This window comes from Crotalus tigris, unplaced genomic scaffold (genome assembly GCF_016545835.1).
Source record: "Crotalus tigris isolate CLP2741 ecotype Arizona unplaced genomic scaffold, ASM1654583v1 scf7180000018278.843604, whole genome shotgun sequence".
NCBI lineage: Eukaryota > Metazoa > Chordata > Lepidosauria > Squamata > Viperidae > Crotalus > Crotalus tigris.
In genome coordinates, this window is record NW_024096920.1 from 27,517 (window position 1) to 55,491 (window position 27,975).

General features: G+C 43.0%; 1 protein-coding gene across 1 annotated transcript in view; it reads right to left on the bottom strand.

Annotated features, from left to right (window-relative positions):
* Positions 1–25,610, bottom strand: part of TMEM59L (transmembrane protein 59 like) — a 39,353-nt gene extending 13,743 nt beyond the window's left edge. The window contains exons 1-4 of the mRNA XM_039349454.1: positions 25,139–25,610; positions 15,113–15,218; positions 12,013–12,110; positions 2,622–2,768 (exon numbers count right to left, since the gene is read on the bottom strand). Coding sequence (XP_039205388.1) covers positions 2,622–2,768; positions 12,013–12,110; positions 15,113–15,218; positions 25,139–25,336 — 549 coding nt within the window. The 5' untranslated portion in view covers positions 25,337–25,610. The remainder of the gene's footprint in view (positions 1–2,621; positions 2,769–12,012; positions 12,111–15,112; positions 15,219–25,138) is intronic.
* Between the last annotated feature and the right edge of the window lie 2,365 nt (positions 25,611–27,975).

Here is a 27,975-nt window from a genome sequence, read left to right on the forward strand (position 1 = left end):
AAGTTTGCTGAGAGAAGGCTGTCTGGAAACTTTTCAAGGACATTCTAGCAGGAGTGAAGAAGGGAACAGGCAGTTCTCATAACAAAGAGAATTTGTTCACATGAGCTACGTGGACATCTGGGGGGGGGGGAAGGTTGGGCTGGGAATGTCATTGTTAGGTTCTATGGTTAGATATCTTGGGATTTCAGAGTTAGTTTTCTTTCGCCTATATACCATGCCACGTATTCAATAAAACAGTATGTTTTTTAGCAATGAAAGTAATCCTGGACTTTATTTAGATCAGGGGCCTTCAAACTTGGCCCTTTTATGACTTGTGGACTTCAACTCCCAGAATTCCTCAGCTAGCGTGCCTGTCTGGGGAATTCTAGGAGTTGAAGTCCACAAGCAGGGGTCTTCAAACTTGGCCCTTTTATGACTTGTGGACCAACTCCCAGAATTCCTCAGCCAGCTTGCCTGAGGAAGTCCACAAGTCATAAAAGGGCCAAGTTTGAAGACCCCTGATTTAGATATTGGAGCTGGAGGTTGATAGTTGCACTCAAAAGGTGAGTAAGGTTAGGGTCCACTTTGTGATGAGGTTTCAAGGGGCAAAATGAGTAGACATATCCTTGACTTATAACCAGTGGCTTAGCAACCGTTCAAAGTTCCGATGGACCCTCCTGGAGTTATAATAATAATAATAGTAGTAGTTGTAGTAGTAGTAGTAGTAATAAAGTTGGAAGGGACCTTGGAGGTCATCTAGTCCAACCCCCTGCTCAGGCAGGAAACCCTATACCATTTCGGACAAATGGCTGTCCAGTCTCTTCTTAAAAACTTCCAGTGTTGGAGCATTCACCGCTTCTGGAGGCAGGTTGTTCCACTGGTTAATTGTTCTGTCAGGAAGCTTCTCCTTAGTTCAAGGTTGCTTCTCTCCTTGATTAGTTTCCACCCGTTATATATGATCTGGATTCAAAGTATGGACAGTCAGGCTACCCCACAATCACATGACTCCACTACAGGAACCTGACAGCATTTATGGCTGTTTGCAGTGTCCCACAGTCACAGGATCATGTTTTATGATGGTTTTGCCAGAAACTGGCATTTACTTTCAGTTTTCAATAAAACCACATCTATTTCCTGTTTGAGCAGGGGGCTGAACTAGAAGACCTCCAAGATCCCTTCCAGCTCTATTCTATTCTATTCTATTCTATTCTATTCTATTCTATTCTATTCTATTCTATTCTATTCTATTCTATTCTTTCATTCCAATTCCTATCCTATCCTATCCTATCCTATCCTATCCTATCCTATCCTATCCTATCCTATAGCAAACCATTGGTCTGCTTAATGATCATCACAAAAAAGATCACAAAATTGGGTTGGTCACATGACCAACCCATTCTATGCTCATCACAAGTGATGACCAAGATAGCAGGCTCCATTATGGTCCTAACTTGAGGCCTACCCATACCTTCACCATCTGCAAGTCTAAAAGTGCTCATTCTGCCTCAAAATCTCACAGCTCCACCCCCACAGGAGAAAAGTGGACTGCAGTTTTTCCTGCCTTCACTCTTTTGGCCATGAAAGGACGGTCTACGAGTCACAAGAAGCGGCGCTCCGTTCAAATGGTCCAACGCACCGCAACCATCTTGCTGCCGCTAACTTGCCGCGAGACAATTTGCCACAGGACAATAACTCAGTGCGATAAATATTATCCACCACTGTTATCCGCCATTTCCATATTTATGTCCCATTTTTTTATGGAAATGTCCACAGCGAGTTATCCTAGAACCCAGCTAAAAGAAGACTTTTAAATTAATGGATTACTTTGGTTTTAATCTGCTTTGGTCACAGCAGGTGGCAGCACCTAACCAATGTTAAGGACTACACTGGGCTGGACCTGATTTGTATTAGATAAGAGACCACTAGGAAATCCCAGGACTCTAGGCTAGACTGGAAAGTTGAAAAAAAGCCCTTATAATTCTACAGAAAGCCAGGGTGATGGAGTGGTTAAGGCATTGTACTAAGTCCACCCAGAGCCATAGAAACTCTTTGGCTAACTTGAGGTCACTAGCCTTCAGCCCAACCTACTTTACAGGGATGTTGTTGTGGAAGAAACTGGAAGGGGAAGGAAGGAAGGAAGGAAGGAAGGAAGGAAGGAAGGAAGGAAGGAAGGAAGGAAGGAAGGAAGGAAGGAGCCTCCACAAAGTCATGTAGCTTGCATTTTTACATAAATCTGGTTCTATTAGATGAGTTGTAAGTGCTGTGAATTAAAATTTTAATTAGGGGGAAATCACTTGCCAGAGATCTGAACAGGCTAGGTCCAATAATGTGTCAATGCCTGCACCTGTGCAGCAAATTCAGTTTGGTTGATGTTAATCTTGAGTTAGGTTATTTTTGTTTTCCTAGCTTAACATATTGCAGAAATCAAGATCATTCAGTTAATTAGCTGAGGGTTCAATGTTCTGTGCTAAATAACGTGAGTTAAATCAGTAACTAAATATACTGAGTAATGCAAATGCAGAAGAGCATTCTAATCAATTAAAAAGAGACCCCTCCCATTAATTCCTCTCTGATCTAGGTTTCTCATATATGGTAGTATTCCTTTCCTAAATCTTCCCCACCCCACTTTTGCCATTACTTACCTGAAACACAACTACTTTTCCATCATCTGCCTGCAGATAGAAGGTCCACGTGGAAGAAATAAAACTCTGAGCAGAGCTGACAATATCATTCCAAAAACTGGAGACGAGGTCAAAGACGGAGAACGAAGCCGGTTTCTCATCTTGGATCTATTAAATTACAAAATGAAATTAGCGCTCTTCAACTGATTCCTTCCTTCGCTCTCTGGCCAATGAAATTGAAAAGAGCCACTTAAACGGTTGGCTTTGGTGAAAATAAATAAGATCCAGGCAGTGGTGGGATAGTAGTAGTAGTAGTAGTAGTAGTAGTAGTAGTAGTAGTAGTAGTAGTAATAATAATAATAATAATAATAATAATAATAATACATTAAAAAATAGCTGGGAAAGCAGATAATAACAAGACCTGGCAATGTCTGAGAGCAGGAAAATTGAAGAAAGAGACCGAGGGACTAATTCTGGCTGCACAAGACCAAGCCTTAAGGACAAATGCATATAAAGTCAAAATTGAGAAGACAGCAACAGACAGTAAGTGCCGCCTATGCAAAGAAGCTGAAGAAACAGTGGACCACCTGGTAAGCTGCTGCAAGAAGATTGCACAGACTGACTACAAGCAGTGGCATGACAAAGTAGCAACAATGGTGCATTGGAAGATCTGCAAAAAATATCATTTGCCTGTAAGCAAAAACTGGTGGGATCATAAAATAGAGAACGTCATAGAAAATGATAAAATTAAACTGCTCTGGGACTTCAGAATTCAAACAGACAAGCACCTGCAACATAACCCCCAGACTTAACAATTGTCGATAAGAAAGACAAAAAAGTCTGGATAGTGGACGTGGCAGTGCCTGGAGACAGCAGAATAGACGAGAAAGAACTGGAGACGATAACAAAATACAAAAACCTACAAATAGAAATAGAAAGACTGTGGCAAAAGCAAGCAAGGGTAGTACCAATAGTAATAGGCTCCTTGGGTGCAATCCCAAAACAACTGGAACACCACTTGAACACAATTGGCATTGACAAATTCGCTATTAGTCAATTGCAAAAGGCGGCCTTACTAGGAACTGCTTCCATCCTGCGACGATACCTGTAATACCATCAAACAACCACATCTGCCTATCCCAGGTCCTTGGTAAGGACTCGACAGATAGACAAAATGCCAAATCCAGTCTGAACATCTAGCTGACTATGCGATGATCCATAATAATAATAATAAAGTTGGAAGGTACCTTGGAGGTCATGTAGTCCAACCCCCTGCTTAGGCAGGAAACACTATACCATTTCAGACAAATGGCTGTCCAGTTTCTTCTTTAAAACTTCCAGTATTGGAGCATTCACTGCTTCTGGAGGCAGGTTGTTCCACTGGTTAATTGTTTTAACTGTCAGGAAGTTTCTCCTTAGTTCTAGGTTGCTTCTCTCCTTGATTAGTTTCCATCCGTTGTTTCTTGTCCTGTCTTCAGGTGCTTTGGAGAATAGCTTGACTCCCTCTTCTTTGGGGCAGCCCCTGAGATATTGGAACACTGCTATCATGTCCCCCCTCGTCCTTCTCTTCATTAAACTAGACATACCCAATTCCAGCAACCGTTCTTTATATTCAGCCAGTTCGCACCACTTCCGCAGAACCGGCAGCTAATTTTTTGTTGCCCAGGCCCAGAATGGACTTCTGGAAGCGACATCCACACACAGAACCAGTTGTTCATTTGAATCCTACCACTGGTTAGATCTAATATGGCCCATCCAAGTAGCTGTATTACAAGAAGAGATATCCCTTTTCAATAGATCCATTTCTCTTACCAGTTTTGGAGGGAAAAAAATGAAGAGAAAATAGCTAATTGCAACATTGAAGTGCAATATTAGGGGTAGCGCAATGGTGAATAGAATGTGAAGGATGTGTGTATATAATGTAGGTTCTTATTTGTGGTTTTTACTTGTGTGTAATGTGCACTATGGACAGCACTTACTTTTATTGTGAGTTACCCAATGACATTCTATTCTATTCTATTCTATTCTATTCTATTCTATTCTATTCTATTCTATTCTATTCATGAGGAATGTCATTTAAAAGCTAACTGGCAAAGTCTGACAGTAGCAAGCACACCTCTGAACAGATGCTTGGCGACAGAAGGCAAGCTGAGATGTCATGAAGCCATGCCAGAACAGGTAGTCCTCAACTTACAACCAGAATTTCCATTGCTAATCAAGGTGGTTGGTGAGTTATGGCCAATTTTACAACCATTTTTTCCAATTGTTAAGTAAATCACTGCAGTTATTAACTGAATCAGGTGGTCATTAAGTGAATCCAATTTCCCTCACTGACTTTGTTCATAGGAAACCACTGGGAAGGTTGCAAATGGCGATCACATGACCCTGAGACCTTGTAAATGCATGCTGGTTGCCAAGTGCCCCGATTTATTTCATGTGATTGGACCAGTTGTTACTCACTTTTTCAGGGCCATTGTAATTTTGAACAGCTTCACAAATAGTTGTAAGTCGAGGACTTTCTGTACTTTTTGGGTGCACAGCTCAGGGGATAGCAGACAGTTCCCGGAGAAAGTGTGCAGAAACCCTGTATTCTCAATATGGTGTTTTCTGACCCAGATAATGTTATTGTGTGTTGCCAGAACCACTGATCAGAGACTTAACCAGGATAATAGCACAATGTGTTTAAGAGAATTGTGTTAAAGCTGTCTATGTCTAATCCTAAAAAGGCAAGGACAAGCCCAGAAATCATGGCTAAATCAAGCCCTATCATCCTTCCCCACTGATTCTGAACCATTATCCTTCCTTCCTTCCTTCCTTCCTTCCTTCCTTCCTTCCTTCCTTCCTTCCTTCCTTCCTTCTCTTTCTCTCTCTCTCTTTCTTTTTCTTTCGTTCTCTCTCTCTCTCTCTCTCTCTCTCTCTCTCTTTTTCTCCCTCCCTCCCTCCCTCTCCTACCATATATTTTGATAGATGTAGTACAGGACTGAATATCTTTGTTTTGAACACAATTTTCCACCACTTCATCCTCTCCCCACTACATCAACCTTGGAGAATTTGGCCTGCCTGCCTGCCTGCCTGCCTGCAATTTTGCCAATACCACACAGCTAGAAAGAAGGCCAGGTAAAACAACAACAACAACAACAACAAAACAACAGGTAGTTCAGAGTCTCTGAACTGACAAGCCCTACATTTCATCCGCAAGAGTGCTACGCCGTGAGGGTGGCCTGCTTTGCGGTAGACCACCTCAGTCTTTAAGTAATTCTTCCCTCGCCTGATTTTCTTGTCCCAGAGGGAAAGGCCAATTATAAACAACAATCATATTTTAAAAGAAAGAAGCGGCTTTAGAAAGTCACTCCCCCCCCCCCCTTCAGACATTTATCCTTCAACAGAATTCTGCACCTGGGAAGCAAATGCTGTCTTCCCTACAACATTGTTTTTTTTCACAAGACTGTGCTGCAAAAAAAACCCAGCTCCATTATGTCAAGATTTCCCCATTTTTTTCTGCTGGGAAGGCCTGCTGCTAGAATAGTTATTTGTCCTTCTACAGAGCAAGATTCTCTTAGTGTAATCTCACAATAAAGTTTGAGTTAGTACTCGTGGCTGGTGCTTCTTGTCAGGACTACCTCGAAGGGCTGACGTCAACCTTGCAAATCTGCAAGTAGATCTCTCCCCGCTCCCTTTTACAGTCCAAGAATTAGGGAAGGTCCCTTTTGAGATGATTTCCAGATTCCTCCTCCCCTTCTGGAGATTAAACTGCTCTTATCTGACCTTTATTCAATCTGCAGCTACTCCTACTGCCACAGGTCTCTCAAGGACATTCTCACAGACCATTACAACAAATGATTAGAGGAGTGTCTTATCTTATCTTATCTTATCTTATCTTATCTTATCTTATCTTATCTTATCTTACCTAATGGAATGAATTACGGATTGCATAGCATATTATATAAAACACAACCAAGGCCCAAACTAGGCTAACAGAAGTCATGTTTTGAATATTTATGTGCTTTAAGGTTCTCCTCCCCTTTGTCCTTCCCTGACAGTTTTTGGTGGCAATTATAATCAGAGAGATTCTAGCATTTCCATCACAGCAACAGGTGCAAAATGAGTCACAGGCAGGCCGAATTCTCCTAATCCCAGTTAGTTATTTCTTCTTTTCCTGCCTGCAAGACATTTAGCTTCTGCTTGTGGGATTCCTGGAGGCCACAGCAAGAAAAAACAAAAAAGCTAGGCCAGGGCCTGTGGCTTTCCAGCAGGCCTTTCCAGACATTCTTCAACACCAGACGTAAAAGCCAGATTCTGAGGCAGGCAGGCAGGCGGACAGATCGTAGCTCTCCAATTCTGTCCCCCCACGTGCCTTTTGGGATCAGCTTAATAAAAACGGCTGTTTCCTACCCAACCCAGCAAACAGCGATAACAAATTCTGAAACCAGTCCTGACAGCTGCCGGCTTAGCAATGTGTATCCACCAGGCTGAATAATTACAGTGTAAACAGAAAGGTCTGCAGGGCCTACATCCAGATAACAAAACAGCCTTTTTTTATTTTACTTGGTCTGACTTAGACTATAATGAAGCTTTTCATCCACTCAGTCACTGCTTTGGCAGACTACAATAAAAACAATAAAAAAAACCCAACAATAAATTAATAAGCCATACTGGAAAGTCCACATCCAGGGAGTATAATGTCAGTAAATGAAGGAGCAGAAATATTGTTGCCAAAAAAAGATATTAATGCAGTCACCAGGTGGCCTAGCTTAGGGAAAGCATTGTTATAAGTGAGGCCCCATACGGATGGCCTTCTCCAGAGCATCTGGGTGGGTTCAAAACCTGCATGACAATAATAATGGCATTGTGACTGAAGCCCCACTTCTGTGGTACACACATGCAATACTCCATTCATGTTCAAAAGGGTTGGGGCCTCTATTCTGCATGTGGAAGGCACCCAGTTCATTACCTACATTTATTTATTTTGGGTTTTAGATTTTTTTTTCCTCTGTATTTTTATAAATAGCTCAATAGCAATAAGAATTTAATCTTATATACCGCTTCATGGTGCTTTACAGCACTGAGCGGTTTACAGAGTCAACCTGTTGCCCCAATCTGGGTCCTCATTTTACTGACCTTGGAAGGATGGAAGGCTGAGTCAATCTTGAGCTGGTGAGAATCGAACTGCCAAACTGCTGGCAGCCGGGAGTCAGCAGATGTAGCCTGCATTCTAACCCCTCAGTCACCATGGCTCAAAGTAGTAAACATATCTAATATTCCTGTCTCCTCCCATTTTCCCCACAACAACCCTGTGAGGTGATTTAGACTGAGAGAAAGAAACTGCCCAAAATTGCTCAGCTGGCTTTCATGCAGAACTAGAACTCACAGTCTCCCTCCTTCTGGTATCTTTTTTTTTTTTTTTTGTATGTGAAATATAGTATTTCTGAAAAATGTAGTTAACCAAAATATCTAAGAGAAATTCCTCCTTTTCCAAAAAGCCTGAAATGTCCATTCTTAAACAGTACCATAGAATATATTGTGAAATAGGAAAAGGAGCATATTTTTTAGTGTTTGGAGTAATCCTAAATTTAAAACATGTAAATTTAATGTATTTGGTTTCCTCCCCATAACTGATAGGTATCCTGGTCATTCGGAAAGTATTTCTCTCCAGTGGCTGCTTAAGGACGAGCAGGCAGTGATCACAGTGTAGGTGGCTAGATTCTGCCCAGCAGCACTGGGGATTCGCCAGAAACATAAATAAACATTTTAGATCTTTTTAATAATCTTTTATAATTAATTTTATTACATGTTTTTATCCAGCAATGTATTTCTATTGTCAGGTCAATATGATTCAGTTTTTCTGAAGCTAGCTAGTTTTTGTTATACTGTCTGTAAAACTAGGCAGACCTTGGTCACCCACTGATTACATCATTAATTGTAATTATATTCCTATGTCTTCTTGTGTTGGTTCTGTTTAATTTTGTTTTATTTGAATGTTTATGTGTTGGCCTTTGGCTGTAATAATAAACTGATTGATTGATTGATTGATTGATTGAATGTATCTGATAGTCTGCTTTAACATTTAACTCAGTTAGCTATTAATCCTGATTTCTTTATAGGTAATTTACACTATCCGGGACAAAAATAACCATTTGGGAAATAGATCCTGCTGGTGTTTCCAAGATATGCCTGCTATCCCATAAGCTTTTGCATCAGATTACGAGCAAAGCTTCCTTAGGTCACTAGTCCTTCCCATTGGCCACCCAACCAACCAGTGGGAGACCTGGCTTGCCCACTACAGCCAATCAGCACTTGGGAGGTGTCTTCTGTCCTAGAGAGGTTTTCTTGGGGCCACTCTTTCTCTCCAGCTTGTTTTCTCAGGGACTATAGATTTGAAAAGGGTGGATTTGTCATCTTATGCCACCAGTGACTATACAAACCTTGAACCCCATCAATGGTTGCGTCTATATTGAATTAAATTCAACCCTCCAGGGACTGCTTGACAGGGTCAATTGGTATTTCTGTAACTCATGAACTCCGTACTGCAGTGATGGCGAACCTTTTAGAGACCGAGTGCCCAAACTGCAACTCAAAACCCACTTATGCATCGTCGAGTGCCGGGTGGGTGTGGCCCATTGGTTGGGTGTGGCGCATTGGGTGGGTGTGGCTGCGGTGGTAACGGCAGACTGGGTGGGACTAAAAAGTTGAATCAATCAATTCCAACTTTGCAAGATCTTTTTTTTCCCCAGGAGAAGTTGAAATTGACTGATTGAACCTTTTTTTTTTTTTTTTTGCACACGGTGGCGGAGACCTAAAGCAAAAAGGTTTTATAAAACCCAGCTGAAGGCCTAGGACTGGGGCGACGGTGTGCGTGCCCAAAGAGAGGGCTCTGAGTGCCGCCTCTGGCACCCGTGCCATAGGTTCGCCACCACTGCCCTACTGACTCAGTTACGATGCTGCAGGAATAGGACCAATGTACAGAGAGAAGCCATAAAATTGAACAAGGTGTAAGTGTTAACCCTGCAAGGTAGTCCAAAAGAGAAGCACACCCAGGAGTTCTAGCTCTTTCTTTCTAGCTCTTCTTCTAAGGTTGCATTAACAGAATGTTGTAACTCTGAAAGTATTCTCTCCTTTCTTTTTAGTCTTAAAAAAACTAAGGAGGGTCTTCTTTTCTGAAACACTTCCATTCCCCCCCTTCCTTCTGTGGGCTGACATAACAATTATATATCGCTACATAGTGCTTTACAGAGGTTTACAGAGACAGCCTATTGCCCCCAACAATCTGGGGTCCTCATTTTACCGAGCTCGAAAGAATGGAAGGCTGAGTCAACCTTTAGCTGGCCAGGATCGAACTCCTGGCTGTGGGCAAAGTTAGCCTGCAAATTCTGCATTCTAACCACTGCGCCACCACGGAGATACCTTTTACATGCTGCTTGTCTAATTTGCAGTTCTTCCTTCTGTCTCCCGAGGTCATTTCCACTCATCATTACAATTGGAAATCTAAATCACATATGATGCTGATGTCCCTGATACTGATACATGTTCCTCTTCCTCTTTGCATAAATGTTTATAAATTATCCACAAACAGTCCTCACTTAATAACCAAGACTTGGCAACTCACTTGCCTTTATGGCTGCTTGCAACATCCTGTGGTCATGTGATCATAATTTTTGACATATTTTGCTGGTTTCCAGTATTTACTTCTGGTTTCCAGCAAAAAAAAAAAAAAAACTTATTGGGGGGAAAACGGGTTTGCTTAGTGCAGCGGTTCTCAACCTGTGGGTCGGGACCCCATTTGGGGTCGAATGACCATTTCACGGGGGTCGCCAAACAACGCAGTCCGCCATTTTTTTCCCCCTTTTCCTTAGCTGTGCTACTCCCTTTTATTCTATTGGCTTTTGAAAGCAATAGAATAGACTCTCTTGAATAGAGTCTAATTCTATTGGCTTTCAAAAGCCAATAGGAATTGTCCAGGCTGTCTCTGCCCTGCTGAGCCTGCCAAAAGTCCCATTCTGCAAACGGTGCTGTAAGTTGTCTGCAGCGAAGGCGAGCTGTCTGGAAGTTTCCACTCCTCCCTGCTGAGCAACTACTAAAAATGTAAGTAAAAGAGGGCCAGGGGTGGGAGGTGGGAGGCTGGCGGGTGCAGGGAGGATTGCTGGCGCGCGTGGGGCCCAGCGGGTGCCTTACCTCCCTTGGGCTGGGCCAGCTGGTGGCCCAGCCGGTGGTCGGCCTGCTCCGTCTCTGCTGCTTGCCAGCTACACCTCGGCCGGCGCAGGGGGCGGCACCACACATGTGCGGCGCTCCCGGGCAGGGAAAGTCCTCGACTTACGACTGGTTGGGTAGTCCTCGACTTACGATCGGTTGGGTAGTCCTCGACTTACGACCGGTTGGGGGTTGCGGCATTAAAAAGGTTGAGAACCACTGGCTTAGTGACTGTGGCATTCACTTAATGATCACCACAAAAAGATTGTAAAATTGGGCAGAGTCTCATAGTGACCCATGTAATGACCACCATGATTTATGACTATAATTCTAGGCTTGATTACAGTCTTAAGTCGAGGACTACCTGTATCTTCAGGTCCTAATTTAGACTGGTCTTCATCTAATTTAATTCATGGTTTTAGTGCAACTTTGTCATTACCAAATTATTTTCAGGCCTCATTCCTACAACAAACATTCCAGTTAGCACTCATCTAGTCTTAGAACTTCCTGGTCATTTTGGGAGCACACAATGGCATTAACTGGGACATCAATCACTATTTTGGGAATACTGAATCATCCTCTTTTTCTAGGAAATGTCTAGTTTCCATGAAACTTTGCAGAAGCCAGGAATCCCGTGTTAGTGCTTTCAAAAGACATTCTGTGGCAGGGGTCCCCAACTCCCAGTCTGTGGACGGGTACCAGTCCAGGGCCTGTTAGGAACTGGTCCGCACAAGTGGCAGGCGAGCATATGAGGCTTCATTTGTGCATGAGCGGGATCTAGGTTGCACGTGCAAAGCTATCTCTTCCCTCCCCCACACACCATCATAAGCCACCACCGGTCCGTGGAGCCAGAAAAGTTAGGGACCACTGTTCTATGGGGTCACACTGTGGCGGCAAAGATTGAAGAATTTGCTTTTCCATATATTTATCCTCTCCAACTATTTTTACTGGATCAGAAAAGAGGCTTTGTACAGTGAACCCCTATTTCTCTTCTATATCAGTTAAACGTGTTATGGTGTGATGGCCACCAAGAGATGAAGCTTTGACAAGAACATCCCTGCTCATGTGCAGAATCAGCAACAAGACCCCACCTAACTCTCCCCCCAAATCTCAGTCTGAAAGAGGAACTTTTAAGCTAGTTAGTTGTCATTAGATGAGGACATACTGTATTAATAATAATCTCTCTCTCTCTCTCTGATCATCATTTTGGCATAAAAGTCAGAATTACCATGTTTTCTCCTCTGTTCTCCATTTCCGGCAGCTGTGTCTTGCATCCAGTCGTACAGCCAAACTGCTCCTCTGCACCAATGTAGGCTTCCATGCAGGCTACAGTATCCAAAAGAGAAGAAAAAAAGGAAGAATTCAGCACAAATGGCCACAATTCAGGGTTTGGAAATCAATTCCATTTCCACCTGAAATTTTAAATCTAGTTCAATTATGCCAACCAAATGCAAAATTGTGGCTCTGGCACCAGGCATACCTGCTTTCTTCAGCACTAATGCACTACAGTGTGTTTCTCTGTGTCATATAATATATGTGGGTATATGTATAATTCTGTATTTATTTATTTGTTTGTTTATTTTTGTCATATTTATGTAGTGTATATCAGAGGTGGTGACCCTTTGAGAGCTGTATGCAATGAAATTTCATTTTAATGTATGCCAATTAGTATACATCCAAACTGATAATAAAGTTATTATTCTATTCTATTCTATTCTATTCTATTCTATTCTATTCTATTCTATTCTATTCTATTCTATTCTATTCTATTCTATTCTACCCTATTCTATTTTCTATACTATTCTATTCTATATTTCAGTTCCTGCAAATCCTTATTTCTTCATCCTGAAATATATTTTACTTATTCATGGAATTATTTGCGAGATTTATATCCTGCTTTTACTCCAGGAGCTTAACGTAGCTTGCATGGGGATCTTTGTTCATTTTCTTCCCCCAATAGCACTATAAAAATATAGGTAGTCCTCAAATTATGACCCTAATTTAGTCGAGCAATTATGGTCGAGAATTGTGATGATCATAAAGCAGGTCACCGTATGACTGGACCCGATGTTACCACATTTTTCACAGCAGTCATTAAGCAAACACAGTGGTTGGTAAGCAAACCCATTGTTTGCTATGGGGCGGTTTTTTTGCCAGAAACTGAAAGTAAACGCCCATTTCCATCATAAATCACAATCACCTAACTGTGAGGTATTGCAAGCAGCCATAAATGTGAGCTGGTTGCCAAGTGCCCAAAATGTGGAGGGAGGAACAATGTCAGGACTCCAAAACTAGTTCATCAGTAGCTTTTTTGGGTGGGGGGGTCTGTCATAAGTGACATGTCGTGAGGACTACCTGTAAATCAGGCTGAAACCTTCCAGGGACCTCATGTGACTGAGTGGGGCCTTGAACCTGGTCCTCCCTTCTCCTAGTCCAGGGGTAGGCAACCTTGGCTCTTTTATGACTTATGGACTTCAACTCCCAGAATTCCTGAGCCAGCATGGCTCAGCTTGGAAAGCTCTCCCTTTTCCCTCAGTATGGCTGGCTCAGGAATTCTGGGAGTTGAAGTCCACGAGTCATAAAAGAGCCAAGGTTGCCTACCCCATCCTAGAAAGAGATCTCCAAATTTGGCCATTTTAAGACTTTGTGGACTTCAACTCCCAGAATTCCTCAGCCAGGAATCCATAAGTCTTAAAGTTGCCAGGTTTGGAGACCCCCGTCTTAGACCAGCATCTTTACCACACTGTTTCTCTAGCAACATTTATGGAACTCTCTGTTACAAGATGAGATAAGTTCCCTTAGCTTTGATGACATTAAAAGGGAATTCAGCAAGTTCATGGGATGTATGTTTATATCAAATAATTGTTTGGGATGGTGAATGGACCCTCCATGTTTAGAGGCAGCAGACTACATTTGGAAAGAAGGCTATAGAGACAAGTAAAAACTTGGCTAGGTGCCCAGGCCTGGGGCTCAGAATGTGTGAAGGGCTCCATTAAAGGTAGTCCTCAACTTACAGCAATTTGTTTAGTGACTGAAGTTACAACAGCACTGAAAAAAGTGAATTATGACTGTTTTCACATGACCGTTGCAACATACTTATGGTCATGTGATCAAAATTCAGATGTTTGACAACTAGCATGTATTTATGATGGTTGCAGTGACCCAGGGTCATGTGATCACTTTTGGCGATCTTCTGACAAGCAAAGTCAATGGGGAAGTCATTTAAGAATCATGTTACTAATTTAACAGCTGCAGTGATTCACTTAACAACTGTGCCAAGAAAAGTTGTAAAATGGGACAGAGCTCATTTAACAACTATCTTGCTTAGCAACAGAAACGTTAGGCTCAATTGTGGTTGTAAGTCAAGGCTTTACTATTATTTGATTAATCATCACAGCTCCTGTTTATATTTATACTTGTTTCTTTTATGGATCTTGTTATTGCTTTAATGTATTTTAAGTTGTTTTAATTGTTTTTTTAAAAAAATGTTAGAATTGTAAAACCAGCCAAAATCATTTGGTTGAGTTGGGCAGCTATAGAAATTGAATGGATAGATGGATGGACGGACGGACAGACAGACACACAGACAGACAGACACACACATAGAAAGAGAGGGGGGGGGAGGGAGGGAGGGATAGTAATTTTCTTTAAGAAAGTCCAGTTGCCTCGTGAAAAAGCATCTTTGAGATTCCTTTAAGTTCTGCTTCCCAGAGACACAGGTTTGGCCCAGACAAGTTGACAGACCTTCCATCCGATAGTGAGGGATGATTTCCTAGCTTCTTTAATAAATACATCAGCACCTCTTGACAGCTTAGATGGTGCTCAGTTTTCAAAGGCAGTTTCATCCGAATAAGCAGCTGCTGAAAATCCAGAAGAATGTGGCTGTTGGGAACAAGTTGCTGGGCAGATGGGCAGATGGTTCCTCTTGGGAATGTCGGAACTGGAGGTCCAACCAGCCTCAATTCCAGATGGGATGGGATTTGTTTCATTTTAAAGCCTGGGCATCCCGCTTTTCAACCGGGCCCCGAAAAGTTATCAAAACCATTCGTGTAGGTAAATCCAGTCTTTTGAAATCTCTGTTTTGACAGATTTAGACTAGGAGAGGAAGGCCTTTCCGTTCCCACCTGCACTTTCCATTATCCTAGACTGTTGGTGGGAATTTGTTACAGAAGCTCCGAAAGAAGGAAGAGAGATGACCCTCTTAAGTGGGGAGAAGGTTCTGGATAATGTAAAAGTGGGGAGGGGGAGGGGGGGTGTATGGATTAAAGAGGGAGACGGGGAGAAAGAAAACCAGGAGGAGGAGGAGGGACACAGAGTTACTGCCTTACCCGATTCGCACTCGGCTCTGGTTGCATTCAGCTCAGCAGTGGCATCCACAAAATGACAGATGGAAAACAGCCGGCAGCCCCGGTAACAGGCGTTGAGAATAGCATCCTGGGGGAGGCAAAGGAAATTGCAGGGCGGGAGGGAGAATTGAGATGCTACAACTGCAATTGTATGTCTCCAAACCTAACACAAAACAGGGTCCACAAAACACAGTCCATTTTTTTTTTGACAACAATGCACAGAATCATAGAACCAGGAAGTGTTTTGGGGGTCATTTAGATTAACCTCTCTGCTCAGGGCAGAATTTGCATAGCAGGTTGTGACTGCAGAGTTCTTAATGGGGGGGGGGGTCCAACAGTGAAGGAGACCCTGTCCCTTTCAGAGGTAGCTCTTCCATTGCCAAACCTAATGGCTAAGGCATTACTCCTAAAGTTTTCCCTGAAATCTCCATCTTCAGTTCTGATCCTGCTTTAAATTGGTATTTCTCAACCTTGACCATTTAAAGACGTGTGGACTTCAACACCCAGAATTCTCCAGAATGCTGGCTGCAGAATTCTGGAAGTTGAAGTCTCCATGCCTTAAAGTCACTAAGGCTGAGAAACTCTGCTTTAAATTTTTGAAGAAAGCTATAGTATAGAACAGTGTTTCTCAACCTTGACAATTTTAAGGCATGTGGACTTCAACTCCCAGAATTCCACAGTCAGCATTGCTGGCTGTGGAATTTTGGGAGTTGAAGTCCACATGCCTTAAAATTGTCAAGGTTGAGAAACACTGGTATAGAATATATGGACCTGTGGCTCCCAGGCCATATTTGGTGCCTAAATTTTGGCAAGCCCTTGCTGGAAATTGATGTTATGATTCCCTACTACTTTTTAAAAAAAAAAATACTAATTATTTCTCATACATATATCCTAGCTTACATCCAAGCCATCGAGATAGGATTCCCTCCTCTCATTTTTCCCTCTACCATTTTGTTAGATAGTTTATTTAAAGAAAGAAACTGGCTCAAAATCACCTCAGGAGCTTTCATGGCTGAGAATGGATTTGAACCTGTGACTTAATTTAATACTTATTTTGAAGCAGAAAGCACATCGAAATAGTAACGTAAGTATTAAAGTAGACTTAGCAAACTTTAAAGAAATACAGGTAATCCTCAACTTACGACCACAATTGAGCCCAACATTTCTGTTTGCTAAACAACAGTTGTCAAGTGAGTTTTGCCTCATTTTACGACCTTTCTTGCTGCAATAGTTGTAAGTGTGAAAAACGCTCATAGGTTACTTTTTTCAGTGCCGTTGTAACTTTGAATGGTCACTAAATGAATGGTTGTAATTGGAGGACTACATGTACTATAATTTTAAAATAAAAATAAGATTGGCTTGAAGGACTTTGGTTTTCTACCAAAGTTTATCGAGTTTTCACACTTACGACCGTTGCGGCATGCCCATGGTCACGTGATCAAAATTTGGGTGCTTGGTAACTGGCCCTGGCCCCGGGCCATGTCATCACCATCTGTAATTTCCCAGCCAGATTCACTTAACGATTGTAGGATTCATTTAACAACTGCAGTGATTCACTTAACAACTGTAGCAAAAAAGGTTGTAAAATAGAGCAAAACTCACTTATCAATTGTCTTGCTTAGCAACAGAAACGGTGGACTCAATTGTGGCTGTAAGTCAAGGATTACTTGTACAGGTAAGTCCTCGACTTATGACCACAATTGTACCCAAAATTTATGTTGTTAAGTAAGACATTTGCTAAGTGAGTTTTGCCCCATTTCTTGCCACATTTGTGAAGTTATCACTGCAGTTGATAAGTTATGGTAGTAACACGGTTGTTAAGGGAATCTAGTTTCCCCATAGATTTTGCTTGTGAGAAGGTCACAAAAGAGGATCACATGACCTTGGGACACAGCAACAGTCATAAGTATGAACCAATTGCCAAGCAACTGATTTTTGATCATGGGGATGCTGCAATGGTTGTAAGCATGAAAAACGGTCATAAGTCACTTTTTTCAGTGCCGTTGTAACTTTGAACGGTCCCTAAATGAACCGTTGTAAATTGAGGACTACCTGTATTGGGAATCCAGCCACTATGCTTTACTTCCATGGTTAAACAAATTGTGGCTTAACTGGCTTTGTGAATCCAATTCAGCTGATAAAAATGACATTTTTATTCCGATGGAAGAAGCAGTTTTAAAATTTTTTCCAACCCCTCGCCACTGTTCCGAAATGAAAGATTATACAATGTATTTATATGGTTTATTTATCCATATTATCAACATTTTCAGCCCTCTTTCATGTGGTTCATGTTCTCAAGCTGCTGAACAACAAGCTAATTAAGACAAAAATCCAAAGCATCATCATTAAAATTAATAAGAAGATACGATAATCCAAAGTGGGAGGGAAATACACCTTGCCAGCAATCAGAACACATTTATATTTTCCAGACGAAACCCTGAAAGCAGCCAGTTGAGATGGAAAAGCCTTAATCTGTCTTACCTTGGTTACCTATCTGAAATCTGCGAAAATCATTCAGATGATCCCTGTTGGAAACAGCCTATTGGGGCTAAAAGAACACCTGGTTTGCTTTAAAGGGGTGAATTCACGCAGGTACTCCTCAACTCTGGTGTCCTGCCATTGTGCCGTGGGGGGAGGGGGGATGGCATGCTTGGGATTTTCCGCTTTACTGTTCACTTGGGAATTAGGGAGGGGGATTGTCTTCGGAGATGGGACAGACTCCTTCCCAGCTGTTTTTTGCCAGGTTCCAAGGCCATTGCGCTCTGAATGTGAGCTGTTATCGGCCTAGCACCTCAGCGTTCTCAAAACTTCTTCTCAGCATCTCAGTGGCTTCCGGTGGGCTGGCCAGGGGGAAGGGGGACTTGGGACTGGAGAAACCGAAAGAATTGCTTTGTGCTTTGCGCGGGACCCTCAGATTCCGCCTGACTTTACTGCATCCAGTTTCTCTCAGTAAAAGTTCTTTTGATTCAACTCGATGGATTCAAGAGTCTTGCTGTCCTGAGGGGGCAGGTCTGACACAACCACAATTAAACCCCAAATTTCTGTTACTAAGCGAGGCAGCTGTTAAGTGAATTGGGCCTCATTTTATGACCTTTTTTGGCACCGTTAAGGGAATCACTTGTGATTGTTAGGTGAATCATGTGGTCGTTAAGTGGACCGGGCTTCCCCCGTTGACTTTGCTTGGGGGAAGCCAGCTAGGAAAGTTACAAATGGCAACCACATGACACTATCATAAATAAATGTTGGTTGCCAAGCACACTAACATTGATCACGTGACCAGGGGGATGCTGCAATGGTCGTAAGTGTGAAAAATGGTCATAAGTCACTTTCTCGTGCCGTTGTAACTTCAAACTGTCACTAAATGAATGCTTGTAAGTTGAGGACTAACTCTATTTCATATGCTTTTAAACTGCTTTCTCAGGGATTTATGGGCTAAAAATCATGTGTATTTAACTAATATATTATAGGAACCTTCCTGTGGAATTGGAAGAGTCCTTGAAGGCAGGACAAGCCCAGCCACAAGGCAGAATGAAGCCATCATCCTAGGCCAGGGGTAGGCAACCGTGGCTCTTTTATGACTCGTGGACTTCAATTCACAGAATTCCTGAGCCAGCATGGCTCAGCTTGGAAACCTCTCCCTTTCCCCTCAGCATGGCTGGCTCAGAAATTCTGGGAGTTGAAGTCCATGAGTCATAAAAGAGCCATGGTTGCTTACCCCTGCCCTAGGCAACAGATGCTGGAGGCCTTCAACATGCTCCACATCTTTTCTTAAGATGGAGCGACAGGTAGTCCTTGACTTACCACAGTTCATTTAGTGACCGTTCAAAGTTACAACGGAGCTGAAAAAAGTGACCTATGACCCTTTTTCACACTTAGAACCATTGCAGCACCCCCAGGGTCACATGATTTACATCCCAATGCTTGACAACTGATTCATAATTATGACGGTTGCCATGTCCCAAGGTCAGTGATCCCTATTGTGATCTTCTGACGAGCAACGTCAATGGGGAAACCAGACTCACTGGTAACAACCAGGTTACTTAACTTAAAAATAGCAGTGATTCACTTAACCAATGTGGCACGAAGAGTCGTAAAATGGGGCAAAACTCACTTAACCAATTTGTCACTTAGCAACAGGAATTCTAGGCTCAATTGTGGTCATAAGTCGAGGACTACCTGTACTATGCAAGGGAGTCGTGCCTGATCTTAGCATCTTTTGTAATTTCAAATGATCACTAAATGAATGGTTGCATAAGTCAAGGACCCCCCGTATATCAGTTTTAGCTTCAGAGGGGCTTCTGCTGGCACATAAGTTGTTGGCGCTCCGGGATTTTCAACCTGTCCTAGAACAGCAGAGGGAAGCTGTGCCCAACGATGACTTTGCCCAGCTTCAGGTGGTGTACCTATTTATTTATGTGTCTCTGGAGATTCTCAGTCACCCAGATCACGGTTGTCCCAAAGATGCTTTTTCAAGAAGCAGCTGGATTTTCTTGTTTTTCTTTGAAGACGTTTCCCTTCTCAACCAAGAAGCTTCTTCAACTTTGAATGGATGATGGGGAATGGAAGGATTTATACTCCTTGCAGACAGCTGGTCATTTTCATTCTTTCAGAGAGTCCTTGAGCCCACCTGGAGTTTTGTCTGTGTCCTCAGGGTCACCTGAGTGGTGCAAATGGGTGTGGAGCCTTCTTGGAACTGCTGAAAGGACGGTGTTGTAAACTGGAGATAGAGGATGTCGTATCCTTCCCCCTCTGTTGAGAGAGGGCTGTTCAATTTTGACCTAGATGGCCTCTTTGACCCCTCTTTCAAACCAATCAGTACATATTTATTTATCTACTTAGAGAATTTATATGGCCACCTACTCTCTTTCAGTGACTCTATGTGGCTTATAAACAATAAAAAAAACCAACTTGTATTTTTCCTGGGAAAGAAGGCACTGGCAGCGTTCACTCATGACCTTGTCACCCCAGATATGGACTACTACAGTATGCTCTACAAGGGATTGGCCCTGAAGACTATTTGGAAGCTACAACTGGTGCAAAATATAACAGGTTATATATACTACGGGTAGTCCTTCACGTATGATCACAATTTGGATGGGAAAATTTATTGGTTAGTGACATAGAGGAATCATGTGACTTCACCTAATGTTACAACCTTTTTTTGCCATGGTCATTAAGTAAATCATTGCAGTCGTTAAGCAATTCCAGTTTCCTCCATTGACTTTGCTTGCTGGAAACTGGGTGGAAAAGTTGCAAACGTCATAAATGAAGTCAGTTGCCACATGCCCAAATTGCAATCATGTTTGCCAGGGGGACGGTGTGACGGTCACAATTTCAAGGCTGTACGTAACCTTTTTTCAGTGCTGTCAAACTGTCGTTAAATTGAGGACTATCTGTAATACAGTACAGACAAAACTAATATTGTCCTACAACACCAGCATTCATGAGCTGCATTGTTTTCTGGTTTGTTTCAGGTGCAATTTATTGTGCTGGTTATAACTTTTAAAGTCCAATATCAAGTTTTACATCGTTTGAGGCCTGGTTGTTTATGAGACAACTTTTTTCACCTACAATCTTTCCATCCAGTCAAGCCTGCAGAGAGTTTTGTTAAAAGTCCCCACATCTCAAAAGGGGCAGTGGGACAGGATTTTAACCATGATGTGTTTGTTTGCTTGTGTGCCATCTTTATCACTTTTACAAGTGATTGTCCACTAGGATCTCGGAGTCCTAGTGGACAATCACTTAAATATGAGCCAGCAGTGTACTGCAGCTGCCAAAAAAGCCAACACAGTCCTAGGCTGCATTAACAGAGGGATAGAATCAAGATCACATGAAGTGTTAATACCACTTTACAACGCCTTGGTAAGGCCACACTTGGAATACTGCATTCAGTTTTGGTCACCACGATGTAAAAAAGATGTTGAGACTCTAGAAAGAGTTCAGAGAAGAGCAACAAAGATGATTAGGGGACTAGAGGCTAAAACATATAAGGAATGGTTGCTGGAATTGGGTATGTCTAGTTTAACAAAGAGAAGGACGAGGGGGGACATGTTAGCAGTGTTCCAATATCTCAGGGGCTGCCCCAAAGAAGAGGGAGTCAAGCTATTCTCCAAAGCACCTGAAGGCAGGACAAGAAGCAACGGATGGAAACTCACCAAGGAGAGAAGCAACCTAGAACTAAGGAGAAATTCCCTGACAGTGAGAACATTTAATCAGTGGAACAACCTGCCTCCAGAAACGGTGAATGCTCCAACACTGGAAGTTTTTAAGAAGAGATTGGACAGCCATTTGTCTGAAATGGTATAGGGCAGTGGTGGCGAACCTATGGCATGGGTGCCAGAGGTGGCACTCAGAGCCGTTGCCCCAGTCCTAGGCCTTCAGTTGGGTTTTATAAAACCTTTTCACTTTAGGCCTCCGCTGCCATGTACAAAAAAAAAGTGCAATCAATCAGTCAATTTCAACTTCTCGCGAGAAAAAAAAAGATCTTGCAAAGTTGGAATTGATTAAACTTTTTAGTCCCCACCCAGTCTGCGTTACTACTGTAGCCACGCCCACCCGACTATTGAGGATGCATAAGTGGGTTTTGGGTTGCAGTTTGGGCATTCAGTCTCTAAAAAGCTCGCCATCAGTGGTATAGGGTTTCCTGCCTGAGGAGGGGTTGGACTAGATGACCTCCAAGGTCCCTTCCAACTTAATAATAACAATAATAATAATAATAATAATAGTAAGGCAGTGTGGACCTATCCAACACACCTTTCTCCTCCTCTTTTCCCCACAATAACCTTGTAAGGTGGGTTGGGCTGAGACAGAGACTGGCCCAAGGACACCCAAAGTTCCTCCCTCCTGTTCAACATCCCACTGACAGGCAGTCCTTGACTTACGACCACAACGGAGCCCAAAATTTATCTTGTTCAGTGATCTATTTGTTAAGTGAGTTTTGTCCCATTTTACGACCTTTCTTGCCACAGTGGTTAAGTGAATCACTACAGTTGTTAAGTTAGTAACACAATTGTTAAGTGAACGTGGCTTCCCCATTGACTTTGCTTATATCAGGAGGTCACAAAAAGGGATCACATGACCCGCGGGACATGGCAACTGTCATAAATACGAATCTTTGCCAAGGGTCTGAATTTTAATCACATGACCATGGTGATGTGGCACTGGTCATAAGTGTGAAAAAAGGTCTTAAGTCACTTTTTTCAGTGCCGTTATAATTTCAAACGGCCACTAAAAGAACTATTATAAGCCGAGGACTACCTATATAAGATCCAGGCCCTCACTTCTAATATTTAGTAAACATCTGAAAATATTGCTTTTTCAAGATGCATTCAGGGCCACAGGTGTACTGTATATAGCCAGAGATCCCTGATGATACATGATAGCGGCTTTTCTGATTTTTTTTTTAAATGCTGGGATAAGTATAATAATGTTATTTGTGTTATTGAATTTTTGACAGAGCTTTCAAGTTATTCTTTGTTTGATTATTTATTTATATCCCACTTTATTCTTTCTACAAATAACTCAAGGTGAAGAATGTATCCAACATACTCTCCCCTCCTATTTTTCCCACAACACTCCTGTGAGGTGGGTCGGACTGAGAGAGAAGGACTGACCCAAAGTTACCCAGCTGGCTTTCATGCCTAAGGCGGGACTTGAACTCACAACCTCACACTTTCTAGCATGGCACCTTAATCACTAGATCAGGGGTTGGCTTTTTTATGACTCCTGGACTTCAACTCCCAGAATTCCTGAGCCAGCCATGCTGAGGGGAAAGGGAGAGGTTTCCAAGCTGAACCATGCTGGCTCAGGAATTCTGGGAGTTGAAGTCCACGAGTCATAAAAGAGCCAAGGTTGCCTACCCTTGCACTAAATCAAACTGACTCTTTGATCTTGTATTGTTACTCTGACTTGGGAGCTGCTTAAGTGGCATAAAAACAGATGCTGTCAATAAAGTAACTAACCAGGAGCTATTCAGGAGAAAATAGTTTTCTCCATGTGGCCTGACCTTTAAGCTTCCAAACAGGAAACAGAATTTGGACAACGCCACTTTGGCATTGAACCATATCAGCTGGGCTTTTTAATTTCTCCAACAAGGTATGCCAGCTGTTTAAAAAAAAATGAAAAAAATGAAATGTAGCCTGCTCCAGGACGTTCGCTTGTTTAATTCAAAAAAAGCCCGCATCTCATATTATGAATTCCTTCGGGATAACTTGACATTATTTGAGCATGACGGATGCATTTTGGCGAGAGACATAGAGGAAATCCCTTCATATCTATTGCAGAAGATAAATGTGATTTAAGACCTTCCATCCGGTATGGGAACAAACTTCATTGAAATGTTGGCATTGAGGACAAGGTTTTGACTTTTTATGTCACTGCAGAAACGGGGACTGAAAAGCACCAAAGCTCAGCCCTGCTTTGCATGAGAGTAAAATATGCTGAATGCAGCTTATAATTGCTTCCATGTAAACATGCACAGATCTGGAGAAGCAGCTTGAACACTTTTCCAAAGACCGTTTTCAAGCGCAATACAGGTGCAATATAAGCAGTCCTGCACTTATGACCACAATTGGGCCAGAACTTCTGTCACTAAACAATGCAGTCATTAAGTGAGGCAGGCCCGATTTTACAACCTTTCTGCTGTGGTCTTTAAGCGAATTCCAGCTTTGATTTTACTGGTTGGAATCCTCCGGGGAAGGTCGCCAGTGACAATCACTTGAACCCGGGACACTGCAACCTTCATGAAAACAGGTAGTCCTCGATTTACGACCACAACTGAGCCCAAAATTTCTGTTGCTAAGTGAGACATTTGTCCAGTGAATTTTGCCACATTTGATCTCTTCTCTCTTGCCATTTCTTGCCACAGTTGTTAAGTGAATCACTGCAGTGGATAAGTTAGTAACAACATTGTTAAGTGGATCTGGCTTCCCTATTGACTTTGCTTGTCAGAAAGCTACAAAAGGGAATCTCATGACCCCGGATGCTACAACCGTCATAAATACGTGTCAGTTGCCAAGCATCTGAATTTTGATCACATGACCATGGGGACGTTGCAATGGTGGCAAGTGTGAAAAATGGTCATAACTCACGCCACTTTTTTCAGTGCTACTGTGTTTTTGAACGGTTGTTAAAAGAACGGTTTTAAGACAAGGACTTGCCTGTATTAATAATTTCCAACAAATTCAATAGGATTTACTCTCAGGCAAGTGGGAACATCATTGAAAACTCAAGCACACGTGCATTATAGAGTTCTGAGGTGGCATTCATAACAGACTGGATTCAAATGCAGCAATGCAGAATTTCAGCATAAAATGGGTGTCCACCAAGGGAGGGAGAGTGTGTCAGGGGTCAGATTGACCCCCTCCAGCAAGCCAAAGAGGCAGAGGATAAACTAAATTAGGCTTCTGAAAAAAAAAAAAAGCAGGCTGCAGAATTATACCCTGGGTAAAATAAGTATTCAAAATTATAAAGGAAAATGTGTGGGGTTTAAAAAAAAAAACCTCGATTATTGCAAATCTGTCCGACTGTCTCCCCTTTCTTAAGCTTGGGGGAAATGGTCGCTTTCATCCAATCCATTTTCTGTAAGCAAAGATAGCTTGGTGATGTGTGTCCACCCCGCCCCCCCCCTCGCCTTTTGCACAGAGCTTCGTCGTTATAATGCAGCTGAGGTTCTTCCCCGGCTTTCTCCGCCTGCATCGCGCAGCCACGGATACAGACAGGTAGCTGCGGATATGCAGAGGCCAGAAATAGGGATGCGGGAACCAGAAATACAGATCTGGAAAATATGGATGCCTTTAAAAGAAAATCATTTTTTTTCCCTCTTGGAAGAGAAGGAAAACAGCTGAGGCGGGGGCAGATTTTCCCCCCCTTGAAGGGTGGAGGGGAGGTCTCCCCCGTTATCCGACTATTGAGCTTTTTTAAAAATGTAATTTGCAAACGCCCCTCTCCCCCCCCCCCCGTCCCCGGCTTCTCTCTCCCCGTCGTCTCCTTCCCCGCGGCGATGGCTACCTTGGCGGCGGCGGCATCGGGGCTCTGCCGGAGGCTCTGGGCGCACCGCGCGTGGCAAGCTGAGATGTCGCCCAGCTGAGCGGCGAAGGGATCGGCGTCCTCGGAGGGCGGCGGCGGCGAGGAAGGAGCGGCCAGAGCCAGGCACGCGAGGGCCACCGCCGCGGCCAGCAGCTGCAAGAGCGCGGCGCTCGCTGCCATCGCCCCGGCCGGAGGGTGTCCTGGGGAGGGGATCGCGGGCGGGCCTTTTTTGCCACGGGAGGCGGCGGCGGCGGCGGCAGAGAGAGGAGGAGGAGGAGCGGGGCGAGCCGGCGACGGCAGTCAGAAGCGGGCGCAGGAGAAGCGGCGAGACGTCGGGGGCGCGCCGGGCGAGCAGCGGAGCAGCCTGGGAGCGGCGGAGGGAGGAAAGCCGCCCTGCCCGGGAGCGGGGCTGGCGAGGAGGCAGAGCGCGGCGGAGGCTGGGCGCAAGACTGGCAAGGGGGAGAGACGGAAGCGAGGCGGGACAAAGAGCAAGGGATGCCCCCCCCCGCGTGTGTGTGTGTGTATGTGTGTGTGTCTCCCCAGATAAAATGGCAAGAGAGAAGAGAAGAGATCAAATGGATGGATGGATAAAGAAGAAGAGAAGAGAGGCTATAAAATGGATGGATGAAGAGAAGAGAAGAGATCAAATGGATGGATAGAGAAGAGATCAAATGGATTGATGGATAAAGAGGAAAAGAGAAGAGATCAAATGGATGGAAAGAGAAGAGGAGAGAAGAGAGAAGCTATTTAATGGATGGATAGAGACAAGAAGATAGAAGAGAACAGATCAAATGGATGGATGGATAGAGAAGAGGAGAAGAGAGGCTATCAAATGGATGAAGAGAAGAAAAGCTATCAAATGGATGGATGATGAAGAGAAGAGATCAAATGGATGGATGGATAGAGAAGAGGAGAAGAAAAGAGAAGAGATCAAATTGATGGATAGAGAAGAGGAGAAGAAAAGAGAAGAGATCAAATGGATGGATGGAAAGAGAAGAGGAAAAGAGAAGAGATCAAATGGATGGATGGGTAAGAAGAGAAGAGAAGCTATCAAATGGATGGATGGATGAAGAGAAGATAAAAGATCACATGGGTGGATGGATGGATAGAGAAGAATAGAAGAGAAGATATCAAATGGAGGGATGGATGAAGAGAAGAGGATAAGCTATCTAATGATGGATAAAGAAGAGAGAAGAAAAGAGAACGTATCAAATGGATGGAAAGAGGAGAGAAGAGAAGAGAGAAGCTATTTAATGGATGGAGAGAAGAGAAGAGAAGAGAAGAGAGAAGAGAGGATTAAATTCCTGCTGTCTCAGGAATTCTGGGAGTTGAAGTCCACAGTCATAAAAAACTTAAAAGAACGAAGGAACTCACCAAAATCCCTGTCAGAAAAACAGAGAAAAAATGTTCACTGAAGTATATGACATACGTGCCCCCTTAGGATCTTTGGTTCTTATAAAAATATTAAGTGCACCTTTCAAATTCACTAAACAGGTAGTCCTCAACTTATGACCACAACTGAGACGGAAACTTCGATTGCTAAGTGATGTGATCATTAATTGAGTCATGTTGAGACTCTAGTCTAGAAAGAGTGCAGAGAAGAGCAACAAAGATGATTAGGGGACTGGAGGCTAAAACATACAAGAAACGGTTGCTGGAATTGGGTATGTCCAGTTTAACAAAGAGAAGGATGAGGGGGGACATGATAGCAGTCTTCCAAGATCTTAGGGGCTGCCCCAAAGAAGAGGGAGTCAAGCTATTCTCCAAAGCACCTGAAGGCAGGACAAGAAGCAATGGATTGAAACTAACCAAGGAGAGAAGCAATCTGGAACTAAAGAGAAATTTTCTGACAGAGTAATTAATCAGTGGAACAACCTCCTCCAGAAGCGGTGAATGCTCCAACACTGGAGGTTTTTAAGAAGAGATTGGACAGCCATTTGTCTGAAATGGTATAGGGCAGTGGTGGCGAACCTATGGCATGGGTGCCAGAGGTGGCACTCAGAGCCGTTGCCCCAGTCCTAGGCCTTCAGTTGGGTTTTATAAAACCTTTTCACTTTAGGCCTCCGCTGCCATGTACAAAAAAAAAAAGTGCAATCAATCAGTCAATTTCAACTTCTCGCGAGAAAAAAAAAGATCTTGCAAAGTTGGAATTGATTAAACTTTTTAGTCCCCACCCAGTCTGCGTTACTACTGTAGCCACGCCCACCCGACTATTGAGGATGCATAAGTGGGTTTTGGGTTGCAGTTTGGGCATTCAGTCTCTAAAAAGCTCGCCATCAGTGGTATAGGGTTTCCTGCCTGAGCAAAGGTTGGACTAGATGACCTCAAGGTCCCTTCCAATTTTATCATTGTTGTTGTTGTTATTGTTGTTATTGTTATTATTGTTATTATCTGACCATGCCTGATTTTACAATTTACAATAAATACAGGTAGTCCTCGACTTATGACCATAATTGAACCCAAAAGTTATGTTGCTAAACAAGGCAGCTGTTAGATGAATTTTGGCCCATTTTACAACCTTTCTTGCCACAGTTAAGTGAATCACCACAGTTTTGGAGTTTGTAACGTGATTGTTAAGTGGATCTGGCTTCCCCATTGACTTTGCTTATCAGAAGGTCACAAAAGCCATTCACATGACCCCAGGATGCTGCAACTGCCATAAATATGAGTCAGTTGCCAAGTGTCTGAATTTTGATCACATGACCCTTGGGGACGCTGCAACGGTTGTAGGTTAAGTGGTAAGTGTGAAAAACAGTATAAATCATTTTTTTCAGGGCTGTTGTAACTTTGAATGGTCGCAAAATGAACTGTCCATGTCC